The sequence below is a fragment of the Cervus canadensis genome, chromosome X (assembly GCF_019320065.1).
Source record: "Cervus canadensis isolate Bull #8, Minnesota chromosome X, ASM1932006v1, whole genome shotgun sequence".
NCBI classification, from domain to species: Eukaryota; Metazoa; Chordata; class Mammalia; order Artiodactyla; family Cervidae; genus Cervus; species Cervus canadensis.
This window is the reverse complement of record NC_057419.1, coordinates 138,487,184-138,508,000: the sequence shown is the minus strand read 5'-3', so window position 1 is coordinate 138,508,000 and position 20,817 is coordinate 138,487,184. Positions and strand designations below refer to the sequence as shown.

The 20,817-nt window shown below is 46.9% G+C and overlaps 1 protein-coding gene across 6 annotated transcripts in view; it reads left to right on the top strand.

Annotated features, from left to right (window-relative positions):
- The window catches only part of FRMPD3 (FERM and PDZ domain containing 3), a 144,230-nt gene that overhangs the window by 101,173 nt on the left and 22,240 nt on the right, over positions 1-20,817 (top strand). For all 6 annotated transcript variants that reach the window (XM_043459469.1, XM_043459472.1, XM_043459473.1 and 3 more), the window contains 7 exons: positions 784-891; positions 3,746-3,877; positions 5,835-5,954; positions 9,380-9,516; positions 9,816-9,942; positions 12,120-12,209; positions 14,240-14,419. In XM_043459469.1, the coding sequence (XP_043315404.1) occupies positions 784-891; positions 3,746-3,877; positions 5,835-5,954; positions 9,380-9,516; positions 9,816-9,942; positions 12,120-12,209; positions 14,240-14,419 (894 nt within the window). The remainder of the gene's footprint in view (positions 1-783; positions 892-3,745; positions 3,878-5,834; positions 5,955-9,379; positions 9,517-9,815; positions 9,943-12,119; positions 12,210-14,239; positions 14,420-20,817) is intronic.

The following is a 20,817-nucleotide window of genomic DNA, read 5'->3' as shown; positions in this document are numbered from 1 at the left end:
TGAATCACTCTATAAATACAGAAATGCCTAAGCCAGGAAAGCTTTAAGGAGTTGTCAGGTGTTCAAAACTGGGCTTCGCAAGTGGTTCTCAATCAGGGTCAGTACTGCCCACTCTCAGAGAGCTTTTGGGAATATCTGGAGGGTGTTTGGGGTCATCCCAATGGTTTGGCCTGCTATTGCATTTAGTGTCTCAGAGTCAGAGATGCTAAATGTCCTTCGGGGAGTGAGGCAGTCCTCAAATGATGAGTTGCTAGAGGTATACAGGCATGAAAGAACAGTGTGGGTACCAGGAGTGATAAGACATGACTGGAGAAATAGGCATGGACTAGGTCAGAGAAGACCTCAGATGCTTGGACAGAGGGAGACTGGCAGGGCAAAGGCATGGAAGTGATCTCAATGTGTGAAGGGCCCAGTGGAAAGGAAGGAGGCAGGAGATAGGAGCCAGTGAGTAGGTGGGTTCCTAAGACCCCCCATCACCCCTTCAGTGTGTGGTGGTCTCTATTGGCCAAGCCCCCTCTGAGCTGTGGAGCTTTGAGCTACAGTAGACCGTGGATGTGCTGTGACATCAAATGAAGGGTGAGCTTTGGATATGGCCCATTGTCTTCTTGGAGAATTTGCTTTTGGTCTCTGTGTAATGTTATCTTTGATAAGTTCTTTTGTCTGTCTCTGTCCTTCCATACCTTTGGCTCCCTCTCCTTCAGTCACTCCTTTCTCTTCCTTTCCACATCCCTCCTCTGGCTTCCCTCCTCCTTCTAAATGAGCCCCCTGCTTGTCCTTTCACAGAAAATGATGAAGAAAGAAGCTCTCCTCCTCATCCCCAATGTCCTGAAGGTTTTCTTAGAAAATGGGCAGATCAAGTCGTTCACGTTTGATGGCCGGACTACTGTTAAGGTACCCACAAAGTCTCCTCTCGCGGGTTGGTACTGTATTCTCTGGAGCACACACAGCCGCTGGTCTCAGAGTTCCTCTGAGTCTGCACAGAGCTGCTCACTGCCAGAGCAAGGTGCTCTTGGTCTTTGACCTCCTGCTCCCGGAAGTACCTAGTTATAAAAATGTACAGTCCTTGGACGATTGTGGTGGGGCAAAGTTGCCTGCCCAACTGTGTGCTAGTGATTGTAAATGTGTGTGTGCATACATGTACATGTGCATGTATGTGTGTAGGCATGCACGTGTGCACACATCTGTTAACTGCTTTGTGTCATGTTACCCTGCATCCTTCATGACTTTTAGGAGCTAAGGAGTGTGAAGATCATTAAACCATTTATAAAGCAAAAGTGATTTGTATTGATACAATAACACCTATGCAAGTTACACACAGAAATCAACAAAACATCTCTCAGGAGATTAGCTTAGCCATGCCTTGCTTTTTAAATAACATCCAGCTCTTAAGCACTGAACCGAGATTGAAAAAAGTCCACCAACAGTCCCTTTGGCTATTCCTTTCATAGGAAGAGCAACTGAAGAGCTCTATTCTTAACAGCTCAGCCAGGCATCTGGAAATTGTAGTGATTCCCTTAGTCCTAAGGAGGAGAGGCATGTACCATTAACCACCGGGATCTACTCTGCTCTGGGACAGAAATATCTGTTCCTGCTTCTTCTGGATTCTCTCCAGAAAGAGAATGCCATCCTCAAAGTGAATGTTTCCACGCAGTTAATGCTTCCCAGAGCCTGGCAGGCTGCAGTCCATGGAGTCGCAAGAGTCGGATACAACTTAGTGACTGAACAACAAGACTGCCAGGCAGCTACAGCACCTGCCCAGAAAACCACTTGGCCCAGGGCTCTCCTGAGGTACCCCTTCTGGGACCAACACAACCCTATACTAAAGCAAGCTGTGGGCCAGGAAACTTTCCTTAAGAGGAGTTACCAGGTGTTCAGAATTGACTGCCAGCGATTCTCAGCCTGGGTCAGCATTCCCCCTTCCCAGGTAGTTTCTGGGAATGTCTGAGGGTTTCGGGGAATGTCTGAGGGTATGTGGGGTCATCTCCATGGTTTGGCGTGCTACTGGCATTTAGTGTCTCGGGGTTAGAGATGCCAAGTGTCCCACAAGAAATGGGATAGTCCCCAAATGATGAAGAATTGTCCTGTCCAAAGTGCTAGTAGCAGCCGAGTTGCAAAACCCTGGGCTTTATTTAACCTGTGTTGATTGAACTGAGAGTTTCTTTGGAAGGCTTAGGCCTGGGTGGATTCCCTAGGGAACCTAGGACTAAAACACACTCCCAAAGGTGTCCTGAGGTGGTCTCTTGATTGTTGAAGGCTTCCGTCTATGGGACAGACATTAAAACTAAGTCACCTAATGATGTCCAAGTGCCCTCCCAAGTCCAAGTCCAAGAAGTGGGTATATGTGTGTCAGAATCTTCCTGTGTGTTACATCATGGACTGGTATGGCTGTTGTTGATCTGTTCCCACACTGGAGCATTTACCACTCTCTTTTGCTGAGTAGCTTCTCCGAGCATTCTCTCCCCTCACAATGTCACCACCATTGGTGCTTCCAGGTAGCCCCAGCTTTCCAAAACAATGGCGGCCCCTGGCTGGTGACCATACCCTGACTTCAGGGTGCACTGGCTCTTCATTGGAACTTGAACAGGCTGCCAAGCCACTTGTGCCGGAGAGGTACCTGGGTGAATTGACAGCCTGGCACAGGGGCCATTACACTTGTAACACAATTTGGCAATCACCAGCTTGGCCATCCACAGTCCCACTGCAGCTGAACGGCAAAGACAACCTCATTTGTCTGTGCCAGCACTCCAGCAACACTGGGGCCTCTGTGACTACTTGCATAATACAAAGAGATACTCTCAAGTACCCGCCAGTTTCCAGCCTAGCATTTGAATAGCAAACCAGCTTTCAGTGTTCACTGAGGGGCTTGTTTGGCAACCCTGGCTAGAAGGGAGCTTTGCATTCCCAAGTCTGCTTCTCTCTGGCCCTTGGAGGCTTGAGCCACGCTGACTCTAGGAATACACATGTTGGAGGCCGGTGTATGCCAAAGTCACAGCAGATAGATGGGAAGTCTCAGAACTGACATGTGGGCAGCCCCCACAGATCTGTTCCAGACACCCTAATATTAAAAGGCGGGCAGCTGAGCAGACGGAGCTCGGAAGTCGTCAGATTCCTGACTGTACATAGAACATGTGATGTTGTTCCTCTACATGGACACATTTTTCAAGTTGCTAAATTGATCATCTCTAAAAGCCAGTGACAAAGATGAATATTTTGCCAGTAACTGCAAGTCATTCTAATTTAGATGATGAATCCAGAAATCATGTACCTTTGAAATCATGTAATTGTGGCCTTGGCTTTTGTTGATTCCTAAGTAAAGAGTTGCTGGACAAACCAGAGGGAACATCCTCATTTACATGAGAAGCTGAGGGAAGAACCCACACCACACCTGGCACTAAGGGCAGGCTCAGGAGATCATTGGTTGAATGGAGAGGGGGGAAGGGGAGGAAGGGCCATGACCTTCTTTTGCCATCTGCATGGACCAGCCAAGTTCAGAAAGACTCCCTTCACCCCTTCTGTGTTCTCCAGGGCCCACGCCTCTGAACAACACTCCTAAGTCACTCTCCTCATCCTGAAGCCCTGTGCCTGGACCACCCTGAAGGCCAGTGGCTCTGTCTGGCCCACTTTCCCACCCTCAGCCTTCTTTCCAGGACTCTCTTGATGTTCAGTCCCCTTCTGCCATGTTGGGTGCAGAAAGTATCTTAGAGCTGGAAGGGATCTCTCTCTCAAGGCTCTTTTGTCTTCACAGGATGTGATGGTGACATTACAGGACCGGCTTTCCCTGAGGTACATTGAGCACTTTGCTCTTGTCCTTGAGTATGCTGGACCAGAACAGAACCACAAGTTCCTGCTTCTCCAAGACAAGCAGCCCCTGGCTTATGTAAGTAATTCCTCTGTCACAGCTTCATAGCTTTACAAGTAGCCTCTAGTAGACAAGAGGCCACCAGGCAATCTCTTACTGGAAAATTCATCATGACTTACTCAGCCAGCTCCTAGAAGTCCCAGTTCTCAATCAAGGTCTGTCCCAACCACCCACAGAGGCCTTTAAAAATGTCCCTTGGGGGACTTTCCTGGAAGTCTGGTGGTTAAGACTTCACCTTCCAATATAGGGGGTGTGGGTTTGATCCCTGGTCTGGGAGCTAAGATGCCACATGCCTCATGGCCAAAAAAAAAAAAAAATCAAAAACAACATAACAGAAGCAATACTGTAACAAATTCAATAGAGACTTTAAAAATGGTCCATATCCAAAAAAAATTTTAAAGAAAATGTCTCTTGGGAATTCCCTGGTGGTCCAGTGGTTAGGACTCCCTATGTTTTCACTGCTGAGGGCCCAGGTTCAATCCCTGCTTGGGGAACTAAGATCCCACAAGCCACTCAGCTCAGCCTAAATAAATAAATAAATAAATTCTGTAAAATGTCTCTTGTAACCTAAAAAAGGCATGACGGTTGTTAGTCTTGGTGGTCACTAGTAGGGAAGGCGTGGAGTGGCAATTCATTGTGTGGAAGGCTGAGTTGAAGAGCAGTGTCAACTCCACCATCTCATGGAGTCCCTGCCTGCTAGACTTTTCTGCCTTTGAGAGGACACTCAACCTTTAAATTAGGGCTGTAATATGGAAGGGTCAGCTAGTGGAGTCTAGTGAAACCCCCGAGGCTGACACATGGGGACTGGGGATGGGCTGAGTGAAGCCAAGAATGGACAGTCACCCATGTCACCCATGTGACACCCATGTCAAGTTCCAAAGTGGAGTAGGGGAAAGTGTCTTATCTTCCCAGCCTATGGAAAAAAGCCAGTGAAATCCAGGATTGCTAGATAGCATTTCACTAATGGTGATTCACCAAGAAGAGGAAGACAGGCAACCAGGGCCAATCAGTATTCCCAGGGAGTGCAGACTTCCCTGGTAGTCCAGTGGTTAAGAGTCTATTCTCCCAATGCAGGGGACACAGGTTTGATCCTTGATCAGGGAACTAAGATCCCACATGCCACATGGCATGGCCAAAGAAAGAAAGAATTTCTCATTTGCTTTAAAAAAAGAATATTCCCAGAGAGGGAGAGAAGGAGTTGGAGAGGGATGGCCAGAAAGAAATGTATAAAGGAAGCAAAGCAAAAGCTGAATTTAGACACACCAAAATGAAAAGATATAAGAGAGAAGAATTCTTCAAGGGTAGTTCTCAGCCAAATGCAGTCCAGAGACTTAGGTTCCCACCTATGAAGGAAAAAAGGTGGATGTCCTGCCTGGATGGAGGCCTAATCACCTCCCTGCCCATCAGGGGAGCTTATGGATCCAATTGGTCTCTTGTTCCAAATGGGATTTTTAAGCATTTTTATTACCAAAAAAATATCTCAAACATACACCAAAGTAGAAGGAATTGGATAATGAACCCTCATTACCCATCCCAGCTTCAGCAGTTACTGGTATATTGCCAGCTTGTTTCAGCTACACCTCCAAATAGGATTTTAAGTCTTTAATTTGGTTGCTCATCAGCAACTTCCTCTGCCAGAGGCTGAGCCCCTCTGCAAGGCAAAGGCCCCACAGCAAGAAGAGTCAGAGAAGTTGCCGGGAGCCCTTTCTTCCTACCTTGTGTCCTGGGCCTTGGGTTGTTGATAAAGACCAAGTCATGGATCAGTGGTTTGAAAAATTCTAATCACTTTGGGTCAGAAGGGCAGAAAAGACTCGGCTCCTCATCACTTTCCCCAAGGGTAATTGGAATCAGCCAGGCAGAAGACAGAGTAGGAAATAGCACCTAGCTCTGCCCGGGGGGCCCTGAGCAGGCTCCTGCCACCCCAGCTATTGATTCCCGATCTCTTTTCCTCCCACCTCTCACTTCCGGGATTCAGGTAGTGCAGCGGACACACTATCATGGAATGAAATGCCTCTTCCGGATAAGCTTCTTCCCCAAAGATCCCGTGGAGCTGCTGCGTCGGGATCCTGCTGCTTTTGAGTACCTATACATCCAGGTAGAATCTGGTTTGGGGATACACAGACAAACAGACCAATGGACAAACAAGCATGCAGGCTGCTCTGCTGTCACAATGAAGTCACTATGTAAATTTTTCCAACCTTCAGGTAGCTCTTTCCTTTTTGGCTACCGTGGTAGGGCATGGTCAAGTTGGTTGGCCTGGCAACTTGGGCTGTCTGGGGTGTCAGTCTGTTTGTCTAGACAGATCCCATCAACTTTCAGGAGGAAGCAACCCTGGTAACTCTGGCATCTTCACAGGATATCCTGGTTTAACAAGTGCATTTGGGTACCAGGAGGTCCCACTCCTCAGTTCTAAGCTCCAGTAAGGAGACAGTTCCCAATTCAGTTCATCCAGAAACATTTGCCAAGCACTTACTCTGGGCCAGGCCCTGTGCTAGGTGCTGGCAATCAAGGTGATCAAAGAACTGTCGCAGATTGCTAGAGCTCAGACAGATATATGCACAAATAAATACAAGACAGTGTGACAGGCACTATGAGGATGGCAGGGTACAATGTCAGTAGGGGTACTCAGAAAGCAATTTGCCAACTCTTCTTGGGTGGGGCATAGTGAAGGCTTCACAGTGGAAGGGATAGATGCATGCTCTTAGCCTTGAAAGATGAGTGAATGTTTGCTGGATGCAGAGATGGATGTTTGGTTCAGATATTTTGGAACTTGGTGACAAGACCTTGTCCACCCTGCCTTACCCCTTTATGATGATGCGTTCAGCTATATTCCCTTTTTATACTGAAGATAGCTTTAGTGAGGTCTAATTGACACATAGCAAACTACATATATTTAAAATGACAATTTGATAAGTTTTGACATATGTTTATATCCATGAAGCCATCACCACAATCAAGATATTAAACACATCCAACACCCCCAAAAGTCTCCTAAGGCTCCTTTGTAATTCGTACCCCCATCCCCAGGCAGCCACTGACCTGCTTTCTGTCACTGTAGATTAGTTTTCATTTTCCAGAGTTTTATAGGAATGAAATCATACAGTATAAACACTTATTTTGATCTTGCTTCTTTCACTCAGCATGATTTTGAGGCCCACTCATGTTGTTGTGTATATCAGTAATTCATTCATTTTTATTGTTGAGTACTATTCTATGGTATGGATGTGCAAAAATTTGTTTACCAGTCCACCTGCTGATGGATATTTGGGTTGTCTGGTTTTGGCTACTACAAATAAAAGTTCTATGAACATTCATGTACAAGTCTTTGTATGATATATGCTTTCTTTTCTCTTGGGTAAATACCTAAGAATGGAATGCCTTGATCATATGGTAGATCTGTCTTTCCTTAATTTCTTGAAGAAATTCCAATACTGTTTTCCAAGGTGGCCATGCCATTTTACATTCACACCAGCCATGTGCTAGAGTCCCAGTTTCTCTACACCCTCATCAGCACTTGGCAGTAATTTTAAATTTCCATCATTCTAATAGGGTATAGAAGTATCTCATTCTGGTTTTCATTTGCATTTCTCTAATGACTAATGATGTTGAGCACCTTTTCATGTGCCTCTTTGTCATCATGCATCTTTTTTGGTGAAGTATCTATTCAAATCTTTTGCCCACTTTTTAAGTTGGGGTTGTTTGTTTACTTATTACGGAGTTTTGAGAGTTATTTGTGTATTCTAGATACAAGTTGTTTATTGGATGTTTTATTTGCAATTATTTCATCCCAGTCTCTAAACAGTGTCTTTCACAGAGCAGAGGTTTGAAGTTTGATGAAGTCCAATTTGTCAATTTTTTTGTTTTTTTTTTTATGGATTGTGCTTATGGTGTCATATTTAACAATTCTTTGCAAGCCCAAGGTCACAAAGATTTTGCTATTATTTTTTTTCTAAAAGCATTATCATTTTAGGCTCTACATTTAGGTCTTTAATCCATTTTGAGTTAACTTTAGTATGTGGTACAAAGTATTAATCAAAGTTCTTTTTTTTTTTCTTTTGGATATCCTATTGTTCCAAACAATTTATTAAAAAAAGCGTCCTTTCTTCCCATTAGTTGCCTTTGTGCCTATGTGAAAAATCAGTTGTCTGTATACGTGTGGGTCATTTGTGCAGTCTCTATTCTATTCTGTTGATTTGCTTGTTGATGTTTATGCTACCATCACACTCTTTTGATTACTGAGGCTTTTTATTGATTATTATTTTTTTATTGATTACTAAAGCGTTTTAACAAGTCTTAAAATCAGGTAGTGTTTGTCCTCCAAATTTGTTCTTTTTCAAAACTGTTTTGGCCATTCTAGGACCTTTGCATTTGTGTGTAAATTTTAGAATTAGCTTGTTAGTTTCTATCCCAAACCTGCTGTGCTTCTGATTGAGATTGTGTTGAGTCTATATATTGGTTTGAATCTTCCAACCCATGAGGACAGTGTATTTCTGTATTTCTTATGGTCTTCTCTAATTTTTCTCAACAGTGTTTTGTACTTTTCAGTGTGTAGGTCTTTCACATGTTTTGACAGATTGTCCTTAATAATTTCATGTTTTTGATGCTATTAGAAATGGTTTTGATTTTCAATTTTAGTTTCTGATGGTTGCAAACATGTAGAAATATGGCTGGTTTTGTATACTGATTATGTTGATACTGAAATATTGATTATATCCTGCAACCTTGTTAACTTATTAGTTCTAGTAGATTTTTTTGTTGATTCTGTTGGATTTTCTACATAGATAATCATTGATGAAGCATTCCTTTTACACTCTCTCCTCTGCTATAGTGATACCACCATGGCTCTCTAGTCTCTTAGCTTATTCTGGTTCCACCTCAACACAATGGGCAACTGGTCTAACCTAGGCTGATCCTTGATAGCTGGGATTCTGACCTTCAAGGTCTGCGGGGTTGTCTTACCTTTGACCATTAATTCCAGGAGATCCTTCTTAGGATAGCATAGGGAAGACTGACTCATTATTGCTTTTGCTCTTCAGACACCAAGGAAAAGAATATCTGCCCCATGCCTGCCATCCATCTCTCACTGTGGGCTTCTGGGCCAGAGCCCTATAGAGAATCCCTCCCAGTGTCTCTCTTATTTTGTTCTTATCTGAGCTGGTAGAGGAGCCTCAGATGGCTGCGGGTGAACAGTGGTAAGTATAGGCCCCAGAGAAAAGGCAGAAAAGGTCTCTTGGAACAGGAGGAAAGAAGGGGAGTAGTGCCACGTCTCACTTCTGTAGTGCCCTAGACATTCTACCTGTTTGTGCCTTGTCATTGTGTGCACCTGGCACTGAGAAGGAGTTAGTCAACTATCTGCTGAATGAAGCAAATAGTGTCTCTTCTCCAAGGGCAGAACCTTCCTCTTCCCTTTGGTCTGGGATGCCTACTGACACCAGGATTCTCTTCTGGGATGTAAGGGAGTCGGTGGTGCAGTGGCCGGAAGATCTCTAACTGATGGGTTTGGACTGCCCTCTCTTGCAGAGTCGGAATGATGTCATCCGAGAACGCTTTGGAATGGACCCCAAGCCAGAGATGCTTTTGGGCCTTGCTGCCCTCCACATCTATATCACTGTCTCAGCTACTCGACCTAGTCAGAAGATCTCGCTCAAGAATGTGGAGTGAGTTGTGCCAGGGCCCTTCAGGAGGGGGGCACATAGCTGTGCAGGGAGAAGGTACAGTGGTTGAGCTGTGCTATGCTTTTGAGGACCATGGGTCTGGGATGGGAGTGAGAACTCGACTTCCTCACACCCCCTAGACCAAGGTGCCCTTGAGCTCTAGCTTCTACTTGCCTGCCTCCTGCCTCCCCTAGTCTCCATTCCTCCACCTCTGTCTCCGATTTCAGTCCATTTCTGTCTTGCCATCTTCCTTTCCTGTCTCACTTTGTCTCTCTAATTTCCTACTTTTCTTCTGCTTTTAGGAAGGAGTGGGGCCTGGAACCCTTTCTTCCCCCCTCCCTCCTACAGGGCATCAAAGAGAAAACCCTCCGGAAATCTCTCTCTCAGCAGCTGAAGGCACATCAAACACATCCTTCCAGTGGCACCAAGGTATCCAGAGTCGGCCCCAGGGCCCCCTGCTGGGGCACTAATGGCACTGGGGGACTCCTGCATGGTTTCCCAGCAAGTCTGGTCTTCTGGGGACTCTCCCCACTGTTTTTGACCTGGATACGCATCCAGCTTGACCAGAAATGGAGGATGATTGTGGAGAGGATTTCTCCCCAAGCCTGAGCCTCCCCCAGAGACAGCTCAGTGGCAAGTCCCTGGGAGAGCCCAGGGTCCTCAAAGCAAAGGGACCAAGATACAGGCAGAAAAAATTCTTGGGTTGTTTCACCGATTTAGTCATTGCTGATGAAGCACCTGTCGTGTGAACAAGCCCCGAACCCTGGGGAGACACATTTCCCATGGAAATGACTACTCTGTCCTCCATTAGCTTTCTAGTTCATCAGTCCCTGGTACAGGGAATTCTGGGAGATAAAAGCCCAGCCCCATGGGACAAGGTCTGACCTGGATAACAGGACTCCAGATCACTGCTGGTCACTCCAGGTCACTTTGAGGGCTCAGGTCACTTTCCTTCCCTTTCTGGGGTGCCCTCTGAAGGACTCCCACTCCCTGCCTCCCCAGCCGCGCAGGCCCTTCTCTGACTTGTAAGGCTCAGTCCGCTGGCCTCCTAGGAGGCGGTGGTGAGAGGCCCCAGAATCTACATGCAGATGGAGACACAAGACACAGTTGCCCTCTTATATCACACCCATTCCAGAGTCCCTGCATTCCCAACTAGCTTCTCTTTTAAGATGCAAATTTCCCCGGAGATTAAGCCATTCCTACCTTGCTGTGCATATTTAATCAGATTGTTTTCTTCCCAGTGGAGAGTTTCAGGGCTCCCAACCATCTCCTCAGCAAACATTATTTTTGAGCGCCACCGCCCCACCCCCCACCTCGCACCCCCGCCCAGCACTTGGGCTGGAGACATAAAAATGAAGAAAGCCCAGTCTCTGCCCTGAGTCAAGCATAGGCTGGTGGGAAAACCAGAGGCAGTCACAACACAGTGCAACCCAACCCATGCAGGTTCCCTGGAAGCTTAGAGGAGGAACAGCCAGCCCAGCCTGAAGGAAATGGAAAAGGCCAGGAATTGGTGCATTTGATGCCAGTTGTTCAGTCTCTCAGTCGGGTCCAACTCTGCGGCCCCATGGACTGCAGCATGCCAGGCCTCCCTGTCCTTCCCTGTCTCCTAGAGTTGGCTCAAATTCATGTGCATTGAGTTCATGATGCCATCCAACGCCAGAGATGGGTCTTAAAGGACAGATAGGAGTTTGTCTAGACGAGTTGCAGGGAGGAACATCCCCAGGCAGAGAAATCTGGCATAAACCAGTAGAGAGGGTTCAAGAAACCTGCCTGGGTAGGGTGCAGGCAAGAGAAGAGGCCAGAGAGGTTGGCAGGAACCTGTTCATGGAGGGCCTCATGTACTGTGGAAAGGGATTATCCTTCATCCTGTAGGCAGCACAGAGCCATCAAAAGGGTTTAATCGGGCAGCTGATGTGATTTAAGTTTTAGGCTGCTCCCTCTCACTGAAGATATGAAGGGAAATGAGTGTTGGTACTGAAGGTAACCTGGCTGCCAGATGCAAATAGCAGACCTTGAGGCAATGACCATGGAGCTAGAGAAGAGGGATGGTAGGGTGGAGAGGGAGTTAAGAGGTAGAATCAAGATGATCTGGTGACGTGAGAGGCTGAGGGAAGACTCCAGTGTGACTCACAGGTTTCTGGCCTGAATGCCCAGGGAATGCCTGGACCACTGTTGGAAATTTTCTGCCAGAGGAAGAGCAGGGTGGGGACTTAGGAGTGCTCAGGATAAAGGTATCAAGTTGGGGATGGCCAGCACCTAGTGGTCATTAGGGATCTCAGGAGAGAGGTATAGATGTCATGGGGTGTTGAAGTTGGGGAAAGGCATTGAGATTAACTCAGGAACAAAATGAGTAAGCTGAATTCTTCAGGAATGAGGACCTGGAGGTAGCAGGAGGGTTTAGGAAGTGGGGTGGGATGCTAAAGTCTGGCAAGAGCTGTCCAAACTGGAACCTTCCTGTGATTTTTCCCGAAGGTCCCACAGTGGGGCTTGCTGGCTGGTCTGATTAGTGCCTATCCAAAACTGTTGACCCTCCTTCCTAAAAACATGGGTTTGCTTTTCCTCTGCACCTCAAGTTTCTCATACTTCTGGGTGGGTTGTTTCCACAGGGCTCTGCAATTCAGGCCAAACTCCAGTATCTTCGAATTCTGAATGAACTTCCAACGTTCACAGGTGTTTTGTTCAACACTGTGGGCCTGGTAAGTGAGGGCAGTGAGGGGGTGGGAGCTCTTTAGGGGCACTTGTCCTTGGGTTGGGGGACAGACGGACTGCATTAGATCTTTTGGGTGGCATTGCCTGTCAGTGAATATTTCTAAAGGACTTCCCTCCCCTTCCTCCTTCTCCCTATTGGGTCCTGTGGTATTCTGGTCACACCTCTGGTAAAATGGTTAAAGTAGGAGGCAAAAAATAAATAAAGTAAAATGTAAAAACTTTTGGCAATTCCCTGGCAGTCCAGTGGTTAGAACATGGTGCTGTTGCTGCCAAGGCCCTGGGTTCGATCCCTAGTTGGGGAACTCAGATCCCATAGGCCATGTGGTGCAGCCAAAAAATAAAATGTAAAGTAGGAGACAATGTTTGTTTTCAGCATCCCTCCAGGCTGTTTTGTGCCTCCTTTTCTCAATTTCAGGGGTCAGCAAACATTTTTTGTAAAGGGCCAGCTAAGTGAATTGCATAGGCTTGGCAGGCAGGCCGCAAGGGTCCCTGTCGCAACCACTCAGCCCTGCCACTGTAGCACAAGAGTGGCCATCAACAATGCATAAACAAATGGGCCTGGCTCTGTTCCAATGTCTCTTTGTTTACGGACACTGAAACGTGAATTTCATGTGATTTTTATGTGTCACAAAATATGGTTCTTTGGAATTGTTTCCAACCATTTAAGAATGTACAAAACCATTCTCAGTTCGTGGCTTGGACAAAAACTGGCAGAGGACTGGATTTGGCCTGTGGGCCAGAATTTGCCAACCCCTGCCCTATTTCATTGTTCTTACCCATATTCCGTCAATCACCCAGCCTGGATGCCCCTTGCACCAGCCCCCACCCAGGGCCTTCACTACAGCAGTGCTCCTCTGAGGTGGGGCATAAGTGGTCCCCCTCAGACTGTGCCCCAGGCTAGTTTACCCTAGTGTGCTTCTGTGAAAGGGAATTCAAATCATTTGCTTACTGGATCCAGGTGTTTGTCATGCTCTGGGGAACACGCTGTCATGCTCGTGGGGCACACTGATAGAAAGCCACTTATCAAAGTGTCTAGAACAGATGGAAGAGGTTCCTTAGGGTGATGCTAATGCCAGGGAATGGGCCGGCAGAGGGCTCAGGCTTGATGGCACCAAGGAGCCTGTCAGGACCACTTAAGGGAATCCAGTCCATCAGGCAGAGAGGTGACCATTTACGTACTGGGATTTGAGGATCCTGGGAAGTCCACTCCTGAAATTCTTATAGATCATTCCTCTGGGATAAGACTACCGTGGTCCCTATTACATGCGTGTGCACTTAGTTGTGTCCAACTCTTTGCTACCCAATAGACTGTAGCCTACCAGTCTCCTCTGTCCATGGGATTTCCCAGGCAAGAATACTGGAGTGGGTAGCCATTCCCTTCTCCAGGGGATCTTCCTAACCCAGGGATCGAACCCATATCTCCTGCATTGCAGGTGGATTCTTTACTGTTGAGTCAACTGGGGAAGCCCATAGTGCCTATTATAGAGGGCAAATGGCTTCTTAGGGAGGGAGATCCCCCTCCAACTTACTTTGTCAGTTTAGCTTTTAGCACCAGGTGAGAAGTACAAGCTGTTGGTGGGGGAGGGTAAAGACCAAACACAGGATGCCACCTGTTCAGACAGAGCACCAAGGGAGCCTTGAGTGGCCCAAGGCAACCAATGGAAAAATCTCCGGGGTTTAGTAGGATAAGGGTACTTCAAAGGCACCAAAACAGACCTCACCTATTTGATGATTTTGCTAGAACTAGCCCTGTTGCTGCCCACTTCACTTTCCCTGCTACTGAAGCTAATGTGTCCATTTAGACCGATGATCCAGGGCCCTGTCCTGGGAACAGGGGCATCCCAGACCATTTTCTCCTCGAGGTTGTCTTCTTGCCCTGACCCTGAGCTCCAGATATTTCCAGATCTCTCAGAAGAACCAGTCCAATGCCTGTTTTCTCTTTCTGCCTTCCACCTCCTCTGCCCCACTTCCTCTGCCCTTCTTTCTGTGAATGCTGTGCACCACGCTGGGGCCCCAGGATGAGAAGCAGTCAGCCACCACCCTCCTGGTGGGACCCCGTCACGGCATCAGCCATGTTATTGACCTCAAAACCAACCTCACCACTGTGCTGTCCGAGTTCAGCAAGATCAGCAAGATCCAGCTGTTCCGGGAGAACCAGGGCGTGGCCCGGGTGGAGACCAGCATCATGGATGCCAAGGTAAGCCCGGGTTTGAGGGGTTCCTTCCCAGCAACAGGCCTGGGGAAGAGAGGAAGAAGTAAACTTGACAGTTTCAGCCCATGAGGTAAGGGTCAGTAATTCTGAAGTGATTCAGATCCTGGGCCTTTGGGGGCTTATCTTTTTTCCTCTTTTCAACCCTCTGGGACATGCTATCTTGACCTCATTTTTTTTTAATCACCTTTGCAATTAAAAAAAATTATTTATTTATTTATTTATGGGCTGTACTGGATCTTCATTGCTACATGGGCTTTTCTGCATGGGCTTTTCTCTAGTTGCAATGAGTGGGGGCTACTCTTCATTTTGGTGCACAGGCTTCTCATTGCCTCTCATTGTGGAACATGGGCTCTAGGGCACACAGTAGTTGCAGCTTCTGGACTCGAGTACAGGCTCAGCAGTTGTGGGATCTTCCCAGACCAGAGATTCAACCGGAGTCTCCTGCAGTGGCAGGCAGGTTCTTTACCACTGATCCACCAGGGAGGCACTTGACCCCCTATTAAGGTCAGCCCACGCTAGGGAAGGCTAGAAAGTGTCTGATCTACCCGTGAGAGGTTTTTAGCAATGGGCACAGAGATTGGGGAACTTGGAACTACCCCCAGGCCATCTCTTGCCAATCCTCATGTCATAGCACACATAGGACATGATATTCATGTGGGGCATTGGGGTAAATGGACCAGCCCCGGGGACTCTGGCCTCCCCAGGCCCCCCTGGCTTCCCCCGAGGCTGAAGGGATGTATGCACACCAGTTGGGTGCCATAGGCGCACACACTTGGATTCGTGTAGGAGGGGAGTGTCTGAGTGTGTGGACAGAACCAAGGGGTCCTGGGGGGACAGGGAGCAGGCAGAGCCTCATCCCCATTTCACCTTCCAGAGTCAAGTTCTTCTAGAATCTTACAACCTTTCCCATAGATCAGCTCTTTCAGACTGGCAAGCAGCTGTCTCCTGTACAGAATCTGGCAGCCGTGATCAGCCGCCCCCTCTATGGCTCTCCTGTTTGAACACACAGTGACCCAGTGTGGATGGGGGCAGGCCTGCCTGCCAGCTGGCAGAATCTGTTAGAGGAGGTGCAAGTTTCCTTTCTTAATCTTAAAGGATTTCCCAGGGGGAGATATTGTTAGCAGATTAAGAGGTGGAATGTTTGCTGTTTCTAAAAGAGCAAATTATTTATTTTTGTCTTTGTGAAACCCAGGAAGCTTTAATATGTTAATTTTTTTCCACCTGTGATTCACAGGCTTTCCATTGGTTTAGGAACCTTCCCAGAGCCGGTATTTAATTGGCTTGTGGCCACTTCCTCAACCAATGATTGCTGCCCTCTTCAGATGTTGTTGGGTGAAAAGCCAAACAGACAGGGAAGTGGGGGTCATACAGGGAAGATACGGCTTCCTGAGAAATTAAAAGGGTTTAAAACTAAGAAACGGGTTTCCAACTGAGTCTCCTCTGTTCGGCGAGTGATTCTCAACATTGGCCACACAACAGAATTTCCTTGAGAGTCTTTTTTAAAAAAAATGTAGGTGACTAGACCCTGTTCCCAGAGTTTGCAATTTAATTGGTCAGGCTGTAGCCTGAGCATCAGGATTTCTTTCTTTTTCAGTTCCCTGGTGATTCTGTAGTATAGCCAAGTTTGAGAACCACTGACTTCTGCATCCGAGGTTCTGGGAGGAACCAGCCCCAGCAGAGTTGCTGGGTGTTGCCTGAGTGAGGAACCCTCCTCTCATTTCTAGGAGTGATCTGGCCACAGTTGTGGGCATGAATGCTGCCCAGGAGGGGTCACGCTCTTACTGGGGAGACTCACAAAGGCACATGACTTGCCTTAATCATACCACATCAGAACATGTATGGACCTCTGGAATCAGACGGACCAGGTTCAAATCTCAGCTCTGCCACTTCCTAGCTGTGTGGCCCTGAGAAAGTGTCTTAATCTCTCTAAACACTGATTTCCTCAACTGCAAAATGGAGTGCCTGTCTCCAAAGGTCGTCATTCAGGATTAAATGAGAAAATGAGGTAAAATGTCTTAGGACACTGTCTGACACAGAGTAAGTACTCAACAAATGCAACCTGTTATTTTTGCCAATGCAAAACAGCACTGAGGAAAAGTTCATATGAAGTCAATTTTGTGGTTAAGTGTGGCGTGGAACCTGGAACAAAAGAAGAGGAAGGAGTTAACCAGAACTTGCTTCCCACAGGAGAGTGTTTGAAGCTGGATCTTGAAGTGATAGGCATGGATTAGCAAGGAGAAGTGGGATGTGTTCACAGACAGAGAGCAAGCACGGAAATAAGTAAGCCATATGTGCCGGTTGTTAAGCAGAGTTGCTTGGCTGGAGAGGAGAATAATGGGAAGAGATTGGAGAGAGATTGGGGGTGGGCAGAACGAGCTGGTGAAAAGTGTCAAAGGCCAGTCCAAGGAATTGAGATTCAATGTGTTAGAATACTAGGAATCCACTGTAGGCCCTTGAAGAGAGGAATGACAAGCCAAAAGCTGACCGGGACCAGTGTACCAGATAGATGTTTGCAAGGCTAGTGTGAAGCCAGGGAGGCAGAGGGGGGAAAGTAGTGCAAGTACAAGGGTGAAGTGACCAGGGCAGGGTCTGAACTGGAGGAATAGCTGTGATAATGGACAAGAGTGAGGGTGAAACATAGAATCAGTAAGTTTGCTTGCATATCCCTATACACGTTTCTCTCTTACACACACAATGCAGAGGTCTTATACCTAACCCTTGCTGCCTGCTGCCTGTATCCTGAATGCACTAAACCATGGTGCTGTGCAGACGCTCACAGACGGTCCACACTGTGGCTGGGTGAAGTGGTGAGACCCTACATCGCAGGGTAAACAGGACATCTTGTTGGTGCATGGAGTGGGGTATGAGAAGGTTATGCTTTGCTGAGTGAGAAGCAGCAAATCATTAGGTAGATGATACAGCCATCAAGTGGTAGATAGATCAGATTGGCTCTACTTAAAAGCACTGATAAAATGCATATGAGAAACCACAGGAGAATTCTAATTTACATTAAAATGTTTCTATTTTGTCAAAAGGGTTATCATGTGTGGTAAGCAGAAGCATACCCTTCCCCTAAAATTCCCATGCCCTAAGCGCAAGATCCTGTGAATACACTATGTTATATGGCAAGGGGAATTGTGGTTGTAGATGGACTTAAGATGCTAGTCAGCTGACTTTAAAATAAATAGATTAGCCTGGATTATCCAGGTGGGCCCAGTGTCAACATAAGGGTCCTTGTAAGTGGCAGAGGGAGACAGAAGAGAAGGTCAGAGTGATGTGATGTGAGAAGGAATCAGCCCAACCTTGTTGGCCTTGAAGATGGAAGAAGGGGTCATGAACCAAGGAAAGTGGACAGCCTCTAGAAGCCAGAAAAGGCAAGGAAACCCGTTCTCCCCTAAAGCCTCTACAAGGGATGTAGGCCTGCCTACCCTTGAGACTTGTGTCAAACTTCTGATATCCAGCACCATAAGAGAATACACATGTACTGTTTAAATCACTAAGTTTAATTTGTTACAGAAGCAACAGGAAACTAAGATTCCTTCAAATAGGAAGCTCTCATTCACTCCGTTAAAGTGTAATTTCTTTGATAAATGTTCCATCTGCAACCCAACTTCTGTTAACATAAAATCTGACGCATCTGTGTTCAGAGATGTCTGACATGAGCATCTCTATTTACAAGTCAGTGCCCTATGAAGTGGACAGGGAAGTGTCCCTTTCTCAGGTAAACTGGCAGAATTGGTGATATACTGGTCGGAGGAAAAGAGGAAGGCTGAGGGACAAAATGATCCAGGTTTCATTAGACAATCATTTACTATGAATTTACTGTTGCTTGGAAGGACACTAAACCCCATGGGAGATACAAAGATTAAAAAAAAAAACATAGCTCCTAGCCTTCAAGAAGCTTACTGTCTTGTAGGAGAGAAAGAAGTACACTCTTATATGCATACCAAAGGAGGTACCTTAGAAGAGGTAGCAAGATCATGTTAGAGTATATGCATGCGTGCTCAGTCACATCCAACTTTTTGTGACCCCATGGACTATAGCCCACCAGGCTCCTCTGTCCATGGGATTTCCCAGGCAAGAATACTGGGGTGGGTTCCCATTTCCTCCTCGATGCAGAGACTGAAACTGTGTCTCTTGAGTCTCCTGCATTGGCTGCCAGATTCTTAACATGGGAAGACCATGTTAGAATACAGAGATACAGAGGAGGGTAAAATTAATTCTGGCTGGGGGATTAAGGAAGCTTCCAGGAGGCACTTTATATTAGCAGTATCTCTGGTTACTGAGCAGTGCCTCTCCCATATATGTGCACAAGGAGGAGGATTTGGGAAGACAGTCTGGGAAGCTCTGCACTGGAGGGTGACTTCCTGGGCTCCATAGGGCCAGTGTCATGCTGGACCCAACTCACACAGGCACATAAGAGCTGATTGGGCATATGTATCTCTCCCAACTCTGCATTCAGTGAGGTCATATTGATAACTGGAAAGCAGCCATGGTGTGAGTATGTATGCCAGGAAAGTTAGTAAACGCTACAAATCAGAACTTTGGAGAACTGGTTGTTAAACATTTACCAGCACACCACTGCATGAGGTACACTGAGGAAAGACTCTTTGAACTTCCTGAACAAGGAACATGAAGTTAGAAACCAGTTGGCCATTTTCCCCTAGATGTGCTATTCTGATTTGGGAATATTCTGGAAGGGCCTTAATATCTGAGACTGTTCACTTAAGGCAGTCAGCTCTGACTGCACATTTGATTCACATATGGAGATTTAAAAACCACTGGCTGCACAGGCCCTTCTTTTCAAACCATTTAAAAACCAGAATTTCTGGGGATGAGGTCAGGAGTAGATAAGTTTTTAAAGCTTCCCAGGTGATTCTAATGTGCATCTGGCCTGAGAACCACTGCCTTAAAGTGATATTCTGCCTTGCCCCCAAATTGGCTGATTATTACAATTAGCCTTTCCTGGTGCTGTGGAGGCAAGAATGCAAAGGCACCAGTTCCTTGGGACTCAAGGACAACCATCTTGTATCCTTACTCCTCCAGGCCTCTGATTTCCCATTTTTTCCTGTTTTCAGGGATGCTAGTGTGAGCTGAGCCTCCCCCAAGGCAAGTCCCCTCCCTAGCTGGCATCCCCAAGTGCTGGGTGCCTTCAAACTCCCAGGGCACCCCAGGAAGATGGTGCTAGAGCATGTCAGATGAACCCCTGCTGTACTTTTCAGGGCTGGCCATGCCTCCAACTCCATTCTCCTTTTCCATTTGAAGATGGCCTGGGCCTATTTAAGGGCTTCCCCAGTGGCTCACACAGTGAAGAATCCACCTGCAATGTTGGAGACCTGGGTTCAATCCCTGGGTCAGGAAGATTCCCTGGAGAAGGGAATGGTAGCCCACTCCAGTATTCTTGCCTGGAGAATCCCATGGACAGAGGAGCCTGGTAGTCTACATCCATGGAGTTGCAAAGAGCTGGATGTGACCGTCACTTTCACTTTTTCACTGGGCCTATTTAGTTACAGTTTTCACTTAGTTTACTTGCTCTGAGTGAGGCAAACATGAGGTAGTCTGCAAATATCTTTCTCCAGGAGACAGCAGTCTGGGACTGAAATGGCGCTGGGCCATTACCATACCCCATTACCACGGAAACCCATAAGGGGGAGAAAGAAATCATCACACAAAAGTCCCAAAGGAACTCTTGCGGCCCAGCGTGTCTCCTGTTCTCACGTTTGAGCCTTATTGCTCTAGTGGTTTCTGTCGGGACAAGCATTACATTAGACGTCATGATCATTAAAATCCTATTTAAAATAAAATGTTGTTTTTGAAGCTTTCTAAGAAAACCTATCCAATCTCTCTGCTTGCCTGCCTCTGATTTGATTTTTTTTTTTTTACCCCTGCTGGCAAAAAACTGCCTCTGTGTTCCTTTCGCAAGCTACATTTGGCCTGTGCTGGAGCCGATTGGGTTGTATGGGGATGCAGATGAGAGGCTGCTGATGTGCTTTGCTGAGCCAACTCAGGCTACGTTTGACCCTCTCTGGGCATAAGATTTTGCCTTCATACTGTTTTATTACTGACATTGGCCCATAGTGGGGGTAGGAGAGAAGAGGGGAAATTGAAGGCAGACAGTTCAGTCAATCAGCCAGTTAGGCACTCAGCCTCTGATCTGTCCATTGGCCAGCCAGCCAGCTAACCGGTCAAGATGTCAGGCTGTTAGGCATTCTGCCTGTCCTGCAGCCAGCTCGTCAGCCACGGTGTCAGTGAGTCAGACTGCTTGCAGCCAGCTAGTCTGTCTTCAGTCTGTCCATCAGTCAGTCAGCTTGTGCTTTGGTCCAGTGATCTCTCATTCTATTTGTCAGTCAATGCCATTTCCTCAAAGAAGCTCTCTCCAGCTT